This window comes from Sus scrofa, chromosome 14 (genome assembly GCF_000003025.6).
Source record: "Sus scrofa isolate TJ Tabasco breed Duroc chromosome 14, Sscrofa11.1, whole genome shotgun sequence".
NCBI lineage: Eukaryota > Metazoa > Chordata > Mammalia > Artiodactyla > Suidae > Sus > Sus scrofa.
In genome coordinates this window covers 90,693,511-90,707,999 of record NC_010456.5, presented here as the reverse complement: position 1 = coordinate 90,707,999, position 14,489 = coordinate 90,693,511, and the positions used below count along the sequence as shown (strand labels likewise).

The 14,489-nt window shown below is 37.3% G+C and overlaps 1 protein-coding gene across 4 annotated transcripts in view; it reads right to left on the bottom strand.

Annotated features, from left to right (window-relative positions):
* ZFAND4 (zinc finger AN1-type containing 4) overlaps positions 1-14,489 on the bottom strand; it is a 67,738-nt gene that overhangs the window by 3,274 nt on the left and 49,975 nt on the right. For all 4 annotated transcript variants that reach the window (NM_001302672.1, XM_013983440.2, XM_021071865.1 and 1 more), the window contains 2 exons: positions 6,302-7,477; positions 5,208-5,262 (listed from right to left, as the gene is read on the bottom strand). In NM_001302672.1, the coding sequence (NP_001289601.1) occupies positions 5,208-5,262; positions 6,302-7,477 (1,231 nt within the window). The remainder of the gene's footprint in view (positions 1-5,207; positions 5,263-6,301; positions 7,478-14,489) is intronic.

Sequence of the window (14,489 nt, the reverse complement as noted above, 5' to 3'; positions counted from 1 at the left end):
AAACTAAAATCATCAAACCATGAGCAAGTTATTTATTCTTTCAAAACTTCAATTTGTTCATTTTAAAGATAACAACAACAAAAAGAGAACAGAACATGTATTTCCCCCCCCCCCCGTGTTTTCTAAGTATTTTAAGTCAACTCAGTTCTCAAATTTAAAAAGCAATTCTGGGGAGTTGCCATCGTGGCTCAGTGGTTAACGAATTCAACTAGGAGCCATGAGGTGGTGGGTTCAATCCCTGGCCTTGCTCAGTGGGTTAAGGATCTGGTGTTGCCGTGAGCTGTGGTGTAGGTCACAGACGCAGCTTGGATCTGGTGTTGCTGTGGCTGTGGTGTAGGCTGGCAGCTGCAGCTCGGACTGGACCCCCAGCCTGGGAACCTCCATATGCCGCGAGAGTGGCCCTAGAAAAGACAAAAAATAAATAAACAAATAAATAAAAATAAAATAAAAAGCAATTCTGAAAAATATAAATGTTATAATTATATAAAATATATTATCAAAAGTCACTAATGTGGTGTACTGCCAAATTTCACAGTACTACTTACTACCTTTTAAAAAATACTTGCTAAATTATATGCTATTGTAACAACTTGTTTTTTTGGCCTTAAAAATAAAAACACAACCCCATCAAAAAATGGGCACAAGATTTAAACAGACAGTTCTCCAAAGAAGACATACAGATGGCCAAAAAACACATGAAAAGATGTTCAACGTCACTCATTATTAGAGAAATGCACATCAAAACCACTCTGAGGTACCACCTTACACCAGCCAGAATGGCCAGCATCAAAAAGTCTACAAACAGTAAGTGCTGGAGAGGGTGTGGAGAAAAAGGAACCCTATTATACTGTTGGTAGGATTGTAAGTTGGTGTAACCACTGTGGAAAGCAGTATGGAGATTCCTCAGAAAACTAAACATAGAACTACCATTTGATCCAGCAATCCCACTCCTGGGCATCTATCCAGAGAAAACCACAACTCGCAAAGACACATGTACTCCAATGTTCATTGCAGCACTCTTTTCAATAGCCAAGACATGGAAACAACCTAAATGTCCATCGACAGAGGAGTGGATCAAGAAGAGGTGGTACATATACACAGTGGAATATGACTCAGCCATCAAAAAGAACGAAATACCAGCATTTTTAGCAACATGGATGGGCCTAGAAACTATCATGCTAAGTGAAGTCAGCCATACAATGAGACACCAACATCAAATGCTTTCACTGACACGTGGAATCTGAAAAAAGGACAGATGGAACTTCTTTGCAGAACAGACACTGACTCACAGACATTGAAAAACTTATGGTCTCCGGAGGAGACAGTTTGGGGGGTGGGGGGGATGTGCTTGGGCTGTGGGATGGAAATCCTGTGAAATTGGATTGTGATGATCATTATACAACCACAGATGTGATAAATTCATTGAGTAATAAAACTAAATAAATAAATAAACAAATAAATAAATAAAAGCACAGGTACTATTATGTAAGAAGTCATTAAACAAATTTCTTTAAATACTAAGTGAAATGCTTCTAGGACTAAGCAAAATTCCAATAAATTCCACTCATAGGCAGAGAGACTCAAAGTCACCATCCATAGTTGTTACAATAACAGTACAAGTACACAGTGCTTGGCAGCACCCAAAGTCCAAGAAGCAAGAGGCAAACTAAGAAAACAAAAACAAGGGGAAGGAGTGAGAAGAAAAATGGTAGCATGTCAATGGTACTACTTATTCTCCAGTACTGAAAAAGCTGTGGGAGGCCTGGGCTTAATGTTTATCTGGCAGCTGAAAGTCTCTGAAAATCCTTCAAAAGTTCAAAAAGTTGGAATTACAATTAATTGCACCATGCCTTTTGCCACAACCCAGACTGGACACGGGATATACAAGCCCAGCAATATTAATTATGCTTTATTACCAGTCTAAAATATATTCCAAGATCTTGCCCAAAAGTGAAAAACAATTTTGACCCAAACTGGAAATTAACTGTGTGACTCCTAATGGTGGCCAGGCACCAACTCAAGTTTAATAAGCACTTTCTTCTTCAAGTGCATTTAGAGTTATCTAGGACATTTCAGAAAGATGAGATACTTTCATCTTCTTAAGCAATAAAATAAGCATTTGCACAGGACACAGAGGAAAGACATGTACTACCGGATATCCTCTGAAGCTCATCTAACTGCAATTATTTGGAAATTCAGGTTTAGGATATTCTTCCTTCAACAACAGTAGAAACGTATGTTGACAAAATTTTAGTTCAGTATATCATATTTTCATTTTTCTCTTTCCTTAGGGGTAATGTTTTCCAAACTTTTTTTTAAATTCAAGAACTCTTGTGAATGTGCAGAGACAGAGAACACAGCAGTGCCAAGAATGAAGCAACACAGAAACATAACTGCAGTCGTCTTCTATGAGAATGGTTTCCTATATCCTTCTACACACCTGAGGAAAGGATTTATCAGTCATATACTCCAGCCTAGGAGCCAACCCTAATATATAGGTTCCTACTACCAACAGGAAAAATTCAAATTTCATGGACTGGCATTCAGGTCTGATATGTCCAGTATGATCCCTTTCTAACTTTCCAGAGTTATTTTCTGCCATTTGCCACATCATATCCACCCTGAATGATGCACCAGACCAATTCATATGTGGAATCTCTTTTTCTAAGATGCTCTACTCACCTGGACAACCTAGTAAAACTCTACTTATCCTATAAGAAAATACTATCAATCACCAACTCCTCTCTGAAGTCTTCTCTCAAATGTGTAATGAACATATGAATAAGGAAAAAGTCAGTAAGAGTATGCCAAAGTGAAGAAAAGGAAGAAAGTAGATATAAGTACAACATAAACTTCCAAGAGGCTGAGCTTTGCGCCAAAGAAAAATAATTATAACATTAAAAAATAGATACATGGAGTTCCCATTATGGCTCAGCGGGTTAAGAACATGACTAGTATTCAAGAGGATGCAAATTCCGTGCATGGAACTGGCTTTGCTTGGTGGGTTAAGGATTTGGTGTTGCACTGAGCTATGGTGTAGGTCACAGACGTGGCTCAGATCCTGTGTTGCTGTGACTGTGGCATAGCCTGGCAGCTGTAGCTCCAATTCAACCCTAGCCTGGGAACTTCCATATGCCACAAGTATAGCCTTAAAAAAAGAGAGAGAGACATTACAGTAATCAAAACAATGTGGTACTGGCATAAAGACAGACATATGGATCAATGGAAGACAACAGAGAACCCAGAAATAAACCCTGACATATATAATCAAATTAAGGAATTTTTGACAAGGGTGACAAGACCATTCACTGGGGAAAGGACAGTCTTTTTAACAAATGAAACTGGGAAAACTGGATATCCACATGGAAAAGAATGAAGTTGTACCTTTACATTATACCATATACAAAAATTATTCAAAATGTATCAAAGACCTAATGTAAGACCTAAAGCTATAAAATTCCTAGAAGAAAATATAGGGGAAAAAAGCTTCATGACACTGGGTTTGGCAACAATTTGAACATGACACCAAAGGCACAAGCAACAAAGAAAAAAATAGACAAATTGAACTTCATGAAAGTTAAAAACTATTTCATATCAAGACATTATCAACAGAGTAAAATGGCAACCTACAAAATGGGAGAAAATATTTGGAAATCATATATCTGATAAGGATTTAATATTCAGAACACACAGAGAACACCTAAAACTCAACAACAAAAATCTAAGCAGTCTGTTTCAAAAATGGGCAAAGGAGAGGTTCCCTGGTGATCTAGCAGGTTAAGGATGTGGTGTTGTCACTGCTGTGGCTTGGGTCACTGCTGTGAGTCGGGTTTGACCCCTGGACCCAGGAACTTCCACATGTTGCAGGTGTGGCCACCAAAAACAAAAAACAAAAAACAAACAAACAAACAAACAAAAAGGGCAAAGGATGTGAACAGACATTTCTCCTAAAAAGATATGCAAATAGTTAAGCACATTAAGAGAGATTCAACATCACTAATCATCAGGGTAATGCAAATTAAAACCATAATAAGATACCATCTCACACCTGTTAGAATGCCTGTAATCAAACACACACACATACACACACACAGACACACACACACACACACACACACACACACAGAAAATAAGTGTTGGTGAGAATGTAGAGAAATTGGAAACTTTGTACACTGCTGGTTGGGGATGTGACATGGTACAGCTACCATGGAAAACAATATAGCAGTTCCTCAAAAAATTAAAAATAGAACCACCATATAATCCAGCAATTCTACTTCTGGGTATATATTCAAAAGAACTGAAATCAGAGTCTCAAAGAGATATTGTACACCAATGTTTGTAACAGCATTATTTTCAAGAGCTAAAATGTGGAAGCAACACAAGTCTCCATCCACAATTGGAAGGGTTAGCAAAATGATGTACATACACACAATAGAATACTTTTCAGCTTTAAAAACTTTAAAACTTTTTCAGCTTTAAAAAGTATAGGAATTTTGGAGTTCCCATTATAGCACAGCAGAAACAAACCACACTAGTTCCTTGAGGACCTGGGTTGGATCCCTGACCTCACTCAATGGGTCAAGGATCTGGCATTGTCCTGGCTGTGGCATAGGCCGGTAGCTATAGTTCTGATCCAGTTCATCAAATGGAGCTCTTATTACCATCCTTCATATTGGACCATGAGTATAAGAAATACCTTTCTAGGGTATTTCCTCAAAACTCATCCAGCACCCAACATGGCTCTAGCACGGCCATGGCTCTAGCACTGGGAGGGTTGCAAACTACATGTTAATTTTTGTTTCATCTTGTTTTTTCACATAGACCATATCTCTTCCCAGACAACAGAGACCTCATTTTCAATTTTTCCTTTACTCTTTAAATATGTCCTATGGTCAGTTTTCTCTCTCTCTCTCTCTCTCTTTTATTTTATTTTATTTTATTTTATTTTTTTGGCGCACCAGTGGCATGCATAAGTTTCCAGGCCAGGGATCAAACCCAAACCACAACAGTAACAATGCAAGGCCACCAGGGAACTCCTACAGTCAGTTCTTATAATCACCTTAAGTGAAATGAGGTTTAGGGAGAGTTTACTCTGTATACACCACAGAAAATGTTCTTCTCATTTCTCTTTGAAAATTCAAATTCAAAGTATGCATAATGTTATGATCATTAGCCTTATATTGTTTTCAAAATTATTTGTAGCTTACCTACTCTTTTCCCTGTTGCTGTATTATTTCCATTCATTCCAGTACCACGGGTAGACTACAATTAAAACACAAAACATCTATAGAGGTAAGTTAATGGTGAACAGAAGAAAAGATCACCAAACATTAAATACTTCTACTTTATTTGGAAAATGATGTTGTTTTCATTTGGAATTATTTTATCTATTTTAATTAAATTAACTTGGAGCCTGATTTTCATATCCATCAATATTGTACTTATTCTTTATATTTAAGAGAGTAAAATTTGATGGCTCAAATAACATTCCTATTTGGGAAAATATTACTAAAAATAGCATTTAAAATATAAGATAAACTGTTTACACCAAATTATTTTCAAATTACAGTTCTCAATTTAGAATTAAAACATTGTTTAAAATTCAACTGTGTGGAGCTCCAGTCATGGCTTAGAGGAAACATATCTGCCTAGCACTCATGAGGATACAGGTTCTATCCCTGGCCTCACTCGTGGTATTAGGATCCGGCATTGCTTGGAGCTGTGGTGTAGGTCACAGATAAAGCTTGGACCTGGCATTGCTGTGGCTGTGGCGTAGGCCAGTAGCTACAGCTCCAATTCGATCCCTATCCTGCCACAGGTGCAGCCCTAAAAAGATTAAAAAAAAAATTCAACTATAAAAAAATGCTCTACAAGCTAGATAAACATCTTAAGAGGAGGTTATGAAAAGAATTCAACTTAATGGAGTTTCTGTCCTAGCACAGTGTAAACAAATCTGACTAGGAACCATGAGGTTGCCAGTTCCATCCTTGGCCTCGCTCAGTGGGTTAAGGATCTGGCGTTGCCATGAGCTATGGTGTAGGTTGCAGATGCTGCTTGGATCTGGCGTTGCTGTGGCTGTGGTGTAGGCCAGCAGCTATAGCTCCAATTAGACCCCTAGCCTGGGAACCTCCCAGGGTGTGGCCCTAAAAAGACAAAAGGGAAAAAAAAAAAGAAAAAGAAAAAAGAAAAAAATAAGAATTCAACTTTAGGCTTCCTTATTTGATATGTAAACAAAAAACAAACTTTATGTTGAATCACTGCAAGGATAGCTAGTAGAACATATTGAAAGACAAATACTTACTAGAAAAAATTCGGAAGGTTCTAACTGGGGAGAACTTTTCCTAAGGCTTTCTTCCTGAAAATGCTGGAGCTTTGTAGACAGCCCAGTTCCAGAGGTCCGAAGCCTGCCTGCCCCACGTGTGCTCTGTAAGCTGTCTCTGCTTGCGCTCCGGGCCAGTGACGCAAGAAAACCTATATTATTTACACAACCAACAGGCTCTTTGGAAGCCTTGTTAGCCATTTCTGTGATATCCCGAGCCTCAACTTTAGAAATAATATCAGATCTTTTCCCAGGTGAATCAACTTTAACAGCTCGAAAACGAGTAGTCCTAGAGAAAGAAGAATCAGTTATATTTCGAACATCCAATGACCGAAGCACATTTTGTGAAGCAGAAGACTGGAGGTTACCAGACTCAAAACATTTGGACCGTCTCTGTGGTTTCACCAGAGAATTATGGAGTGCCATTGGTGCAGAACAGCGAAGAGGTGATAAGAGTCTATTCTTGTGAGGACTTAATTCACGGTTGTTGAGAACTGTAGTCTCTACTGATTCACCACTCAACACTCTTGCAACATGTTTAAGATGCTGCTCTGTAGCTTTCAACCCTTTATCATCGTTAGTGAGTAAGAACTCTCGATTTACCTTGCGCGTGCCTTCTAAGCCACTGCTCTGTTCATCAGCATTTCCTTCTGTACATGAAGCAAATGAACCCACTTCAGGTAAAAGTGATTCTTCAGTTACACACTCTTCTGAAGTTGAAAATAAAACAGTGTCATCCTCATTATTAGGCGGAAAATTCCCTGAAAAGAGTTTTGTCCGCCTAGGCAGGGATAATCCAAGATGGGCAACGGAATCAGCAAGCTCTTTGTCACTTTCCGACTCTGTATGGCATATCTCAGGTGGTAGTTTGAAGCCACTATTGGAATGAGACAGTGTGTTACTCTCCCAGTTATCATCTTCCTTAAGAAAATCACTAGCAATAGAGGATATGGGTCTATCAGCAGGGGGCAGAGTTCCCAAACTTGAAATTGCATTGCTGGTTGAGTCATGTAGACATGCGTTTCTAGGAGAAGGCAAACAAGACTGCCCGATGTGGGGGAGAACCCTTAGCAATCTGTGGCGAGCAGCTGCCGTGGAACAACTTGAAGGTCGAGGAGCTATAGGTGGACGAGGTTTTACCTTGATGGCTTTCTTAGGCTAAAAGAAAAGAATAAATATATAATTCCTTTACACAGTCATTTTCTCTGCCCATTGACAAAAATTAATGAAGGAAGGGAGTTCTCATTGTGGCTCAGCGGTAATAAACCTGACTAGTATCCATGAAGATGTAGATTCGACCCCTGGCCTCATTTCAGTGGGTTAAGGATCCAGCATTGCCGTGAGCTGTGGTATAGGTGGCAGATGTGGCTCTGATGTGGCATTGCTGTGGCTATGGCATAGGCCGGCAGCTGCAGCTCTGATTTGACTCCTAGCCTGGAAACTCCCATATGTCACAGGTACAGCCCTAAAAAAGCAAAAAAGAAAAAAAAATTAATGAAGGAAGAAAGGGTTACTTATTATAACATATTGCTATTTGGATTATCTTAAATGTTACTAGGTACAGTATCATGTCATCTGCAAACAGCTTAAAAAGATTCAAATCTTAAGCTCATGATTGAGAATTTTACTACCTTCCTTCATTGCATACAATTTTCTGAGAATGTTAAAGAAAAATAACTTAGTTATATTTATTTACATCACTATTGATTATTTGTCAGAGTTTTGTTGAGAAGAAAACTGATTATATTAGATTTGACACTGTGATCTATTTTAGATCCCCAACAACTTTTCCTAGTAAGATGAGTAAAGTGTTTGGCTAGGTGGCAATTTCAGAAAAGAGTTAACAGGAGTTCCCATTGTGGCTCAGTGGAAGGGAATCTGAATAGTATCCATGAGGTTGCTGGTTCCATCCCTGGCCTCGTTCATTGGGTTAAGGAGCCAGCATTGCCATGAGCTGTGGTGTAGGCTGCAGATGTGCCTCAGATTCTGTGTTGCTATGGCTGTGGTATAGGGCAGTGGTTATAGCACTGATGCGACCCCTAGCCTGGGAACCTCCATAGGTCGTGTGTGTGGCCCTAAAAAAAAGCCAAAAAAAGAAAAAAAAAATAGGCCTAAACTTGAAAAGACCTGTTTGTAAGGTTGGCCCTTGGTTGGCTTTTAGGAACCTACACTTCAAGAAAGTTCCCACAACCCTAACTGATAAGAGTGGTTCATTGTACCTGTTTGTGTAGGTTTATGGTTTATGCTAAATATCAACTTTCCTTCTGGGAGTCTGGAATTTTGGTACCTGTTTAGCAGTGGGTACCTACATGAAGAGCTCCTAATAAAACCTCTGAGCACAGAGCCTCTAGTGAGCTTTCCTGGTAGATAACATTCTGTATGTGCTAACACAAAGAAACTGACAAAGGAAGTAATTAAGCACATCCTATGAGACTTCACTGGGAAAGCTTGTGCCTCGTTTCCTCTGGACTTTACCCTATGCACCTTTCTCTATGCTGATTTTGCTTTGTACCCCTTTGCTATAATAAATATTAGCCATGAATACAATGATATGAGAAATAAGGAAGAATGCAGAGCAAGAGAGGGAGGGAAGAAGGAAGGGGGAGGGAGGGAGAGAAGGAAGAAGGGAAGTACGAAAAAAGGAAGGAAAAGTGCTATAGATAACCTAGGGCTGGACTTCCCATTTGGCTCAGTGGAAATGAATCTGACTAGTATCCATGAGGGTGCAGGTTCGATCCTTGCCTCACTCAGTGGGATAAGGATCCAGTATTGCCATGAGCTGTGGTGTGGGTCACAGATGCAGCTCAGATCTGGTGTTGCTGTAGCTGTGGTGCAGCCCAGTGGCTACAGTTCTGATGCGATCCCCAGCCTAGGAACCTCCATATGCCTCAGGTGCAGCCCTAAAAAAAAAAAAAAAAAGACAAAAAAACCCTCACAAGCACTGGGAACTATGTGTATCACTTATGATGAAGCATGATAATGTATGTGTAACTGGGTCACCATGCTGTTCAGTAGAAAAAAAAATGTATTGGGGAAATAACTGTTAAAAAAATAATCATAACAAAAAAAGGGGGAAAAAGAAAAAAAATGTCTAATTAAAAATGTTGTTGGAAAAAAGTCTACTTGTAATAAAAACATTAAGAAATTAGTTTTTTTTAAAAAACCCACAAAAGAAAATACCCACGTGGTTATGAAAATACTGAAAAGAGGATTAAGATTTAATACTGAACACAGGCAGGTGACCTGAAGCTGCTCAGGCCCTGAGGAGGTAATTTGAAAAAGATACCACTTCTAGGGGAAGAAGGGGTAAGCTGGATGGAAAAGGCGCACCATTAAGAACTTGACAGTAAAGGTAAAAACAGGAGCAAAAAAATGAAAGGAACCTGCAGACACAAAAGAGAATCATAAATCAGGAAACACATTAACCCCAAATTACAAAAAAAAGTCAGAAAACAGAAAATGGCAGACCAAATCCATACAAAGTTATTATAAACATAAAGCATAAAATGAAAATCATATTTCAGCTGATGAAAATCTTCTCCAAAAACAACAAAGCAAACCACATAATAACACTCCAATTTGAATTAACATCCTTAAGTTAGTATTTTCAGATTTTTTCATATTATTTTATTTTTTTATGGCTATACCCACAGCCTATGAAAGTTCCCAGGCCAGAGACTGAATTCAGCTGCAGCTGTGACCTATGTCACAGCAGCAGCAATGCTAGATTTTTAACCCACTGTGCTGGGCCAGGGGTTGAACCCATGCTGCCACAGAAACAATACAGGATCCTTAACCCTCTGCCACAGTTGGAACACCTCAGATATTTTTTTAAAAGCCACATCCCACCTAAAATCTAAAACTCAAGACAAATTCCTGCCAAAAATGTTTAACCTGCATCTAATTATGATTAAACAATAGGACAAATTCAAATTGAGGATAATCTACAAAACTGGCCTAGACTTTTAAAATATCTGACATAAAAATTTCCTTGAAAAAGACATACACACTGTTTGTTCATTGCAGCACTATTCACAATAGCCAAGACATGGAAACAACCTAAAAGTACATACATAGAGGAATGGACCAAGAAGATGTGGTATATATACACAATGTAATACTACTCAGCCATAAAAAAGAAAAAATCATGCCGTTTGCAGCAACATGGATGGAACTAGAGACTCTCATACTAAGTGAAGTCAGAAAGAGAAAGATAAATACCATATGATATCACTTATATCTGGAAGCTAATATATGGCACAAATGAACCTTTCCTACAGTAAAAAAACTCATGGACTTGGAGAACAGATTTGTGGTTGCCAAGGGGGAGGGGGGAGTGGGATGGATTGGGAATTTGGGGTTAATAGATGCAAACTATTGCCTTTGGAATGGATAAACAATGAGATCCTGCTGTATAGCACTGGGAACCATATCTAGTCACTTACAATGGAGCATGATAATGTGAGAAAAAAGAATGTATATGTGTATATGTGACTGGGTCACCTTGCTGTACAACAGAAAATCAACAGAACACTGTAAATCAACTATAATTGGAAAAAAATTAAAATCATTAAAAAAATAAAAATATCTGACATGAATATCCAAAAATATAACACATGATTCTTGACTGGATTCAAGATTGAAAACAGAACAGAAACCAAAATGAAACAAAATGCTATCAAACATATTATTGAGACATGGAGAAATATGAATATGGATAACAAAGTAAATCAATAATAAATTATATGTGTGATAACTGTTACATGGTTATACAGAAGGCTTGTGTTTTTGGAGACATATACTGAATTAAATATTTAGGAGGAAATGTCATGATACCTGCAACTAACTCCCAAACGGATCAGGTAAAAAAATAGGGAGAAAGAGCAAATGTGGAAAAATGTTAATTGGTCACTACAGGTGAAGTGTACATAGGTGTTCCTGGATATGTGTTATAACATTCAGGAAGGGTTGAAAATTTTTCAAAGTAAAAAACACAAAATAAGTAAGTTTTCAGATAAATGCTGAGAAACTTAATTCCCAGGAATTCTAAATGAAAAGAAACACTAAAAGATATGATTCAGATGGAAGGAAAATAATCCTTAAAAGGATCAAGTAATTGAAGGAAAGAATAAAGAGCAACAGAAAAAGTAAATATGTGGGTAAATAGTAATAGTTGAAATATAAAACAATTTGAGGGGTTAAATAGATGTAAATTTAAAATTCATGACAACAATGACACAAAAAGTATTTGTAAGTATATATGGAGTTAGTGTTCTAAGATTCTGGCATTAACAGGAAAGTAGCATTTTTATGGGCTATAAGTAGTCAAAAATGCACAAATAATCTCTAGAATAACCACTTGAAAGAATTAGTATAATAATGAATAACTGAGTAATGGAGGACAAAAATTGCGTAACAAAAAAATAGACTAAAAAAAAAAGACAAAGAGAAAAAGAAACATAAAACAGGTGGTTAAATAGAAAACAAATAGCAAGATGATAAAATCCACATACACTGGTAATTATACCAAATGTAACAGAATAAAAGACTTAAGCTTGTCAGTTTAGATAAAATAATAATAATAATAAAGAAAGCATATACTGATTATGAGACAAACCTTAATACAGGAACACAGAGACACTAAAAGTAATAGAATGTAAAGGACATATGATAGAAACATAAACCAAAAGGTAGCTAATTTAGCTATACTAATAATAGAAAAAGTAGCTCTTAAGACAAGTTCATTAAAAAGGATAAAGAACAACATTTTTATACTAATAAAAATAATTTTTATAATAATAAAAACAAGTAAGCTATAAGAATTCCTTGTATATCACACATATCTGCACTAGATCAAAAAAGAAAAAAAAAACCAACAACACCACAAAAAAAATCAGAAAGGAGACTGGAACAACACAATTAACAAATGTATCTAATTGATACATCCAGAATGCTATATAGAGTGACAGACTATACAGTCTTTCTAAGTGTATAAGTGGTATTTACCAATGTGTTTTGTTGCAAATGAAACCTCAACTAACTTCAAAGGCTTTAAAATCATTTAGAGTATGTTCTCTGATCACAGTGAAATTAAACTACAAATCAATAATTAAAAAGGTATATAATATTCCACATGTTTGGAAGCTAGAGTCCACTTCTAAATATAAGCGATGCATCAAAATATCATAAAGATTTAATACAATCCCTATCAAAGTCCCAATGGCATTTTTTTCAGAAATAGAATAATCCATCCTAAAATTCATAAGGGATCTCAAGGGAACCCCAAATAGGCAAAACAATATTGAAAAAGAAGAACAAAGTTGTAGGTCTCACACTTCCTGATTTCAAAACTTATTACAAAGCTACAGTAATTAAAACAGTGTGGTACTAGCATAAAGACATATATTGGCCAATGGAACAGAATGGACAGCCTCATATATATGACATTTAACAAGGTGTCAAGAACACCATAGGAAAAGAGTTTCTTCAACAAATGGAGTTGAGAAAATTGGATACCTACACACAAAAGAATGAAGTTGGATCCTTATCTTATACAAATATTAAAATGTACCAAAGACCTAAAACTATAAAATTCTTTTTTTTTTTTTGGTCTTTTTGTCTTTTTAGGGCTGCACCATGACATATGGAGGTTACCAGGCTAGGGGTCCAATCAGAGCTGTAGCCGCTGGCCTATGCCAGAGCCACAGCAATGCAGGATCCAAGCCTCATCTGTGACCTATACCACAGCTCATGGCAACACTGGATCCTTAACCCACTGAGTGAGGCCAGGGATCAAACCCACGTCCTCATGGATGCTAGTTGGGTTCGTTAACCGCTGAGCCATGACAGGAACTCCATAAAACTACAAAATTCTTAAAATAAAGCACAGGAGGAAAAGCTTCGTGATATTGGATTTGGCAATGGTTTCTTGGTGTGACATCAAAAGCATGGGCAATAAAAGTAAAAATAAACTGGAATATATTAAAGTTTAAAACTTCTGTGTATCAAAGGATACTACAATCAGAATAGGCAACCTGCAGAATAGGAGAAAATATTTGCCAATCATATATCTCATGAGGGGTTAATATCCAGAACATATAAAGAACTCTTAGAGTTCCCATCGTGGCTCAGCGGTAACAAACCCAACTAGTAACCACGAGGATGTGGGTTTAATCCCTGGCCTTGCTCAGTGGGTTTAGGATCCAGTGTTGTTGTGAGCTGTAGTGCAGGTCACAGATGTGGCTCAGACCCTGCATTGCTGTGGCTGTGGTATAGGCCGCTAGCTGCAGCTCCAATTTGACCCCTAGCCTGGGAACTTCCACATGCCACAAGTGCAGCCCCAAAAAAGAAAAAAAAAAAAAAAAGACTCTTAAACCAACAATAACATGATTCAAAAATGGGCAGAACACTTCAATAGACATTTCTCCAAAGAAGATATACAAATGGCCAACTAGAATATGAAAAGATGCCCAACATCACTAATTATTAGGAAAATGCAAACCAAAACTACGAGTTATCACCTCATGTACATTAGGATTACTATTAAAAATAGCAAAATGACAAGTGTTGATGAGGATATGGAGAAATTGGAAGCCTTATACACCATTTGTGGGATTGTAAGATGGTGCAACTGCTATAAAAAACTGTACGTAGTTCCTCAAAAAATTAAAAATAGAATTAACATATGATCTTGAAATTCTGGGTAAATGTCCAAAGGAATTTAAAGTGGGGTCTCAAAGAGATATATGCATACCCACGTTCATAGCAGCATTATACACAATTGCCAAAAGGTAGAAGCAAAACAAGCTTCCATAAGCAGATGCATGGGTAAATAAAATGTTGTATATATATACCCAACCTTAAAAAGTTTGGAAATTGTGACATAAGCTACAACATGGATGAACCTTGAGGACACTGCTAAGTGAAATACATCACACAAAACAAATATTGTATGATTCCAATTATATGAGGTATTAAGAAAGTCAAACTCATAGAAAACAGAGAGTAGAACTGTGGTTGTCAGGAGCTAGGGGAATTGGGGAAATAGGAAGTTTAACGAGTATAGCGTTTCAGTTTGCAAGATGAAAAATTCTGGAGACTGGTAGCTCAACAGTGTAAATTTACTTAACACCACTGAACTGTACATACACTTAAAAATTATTAAGACAGT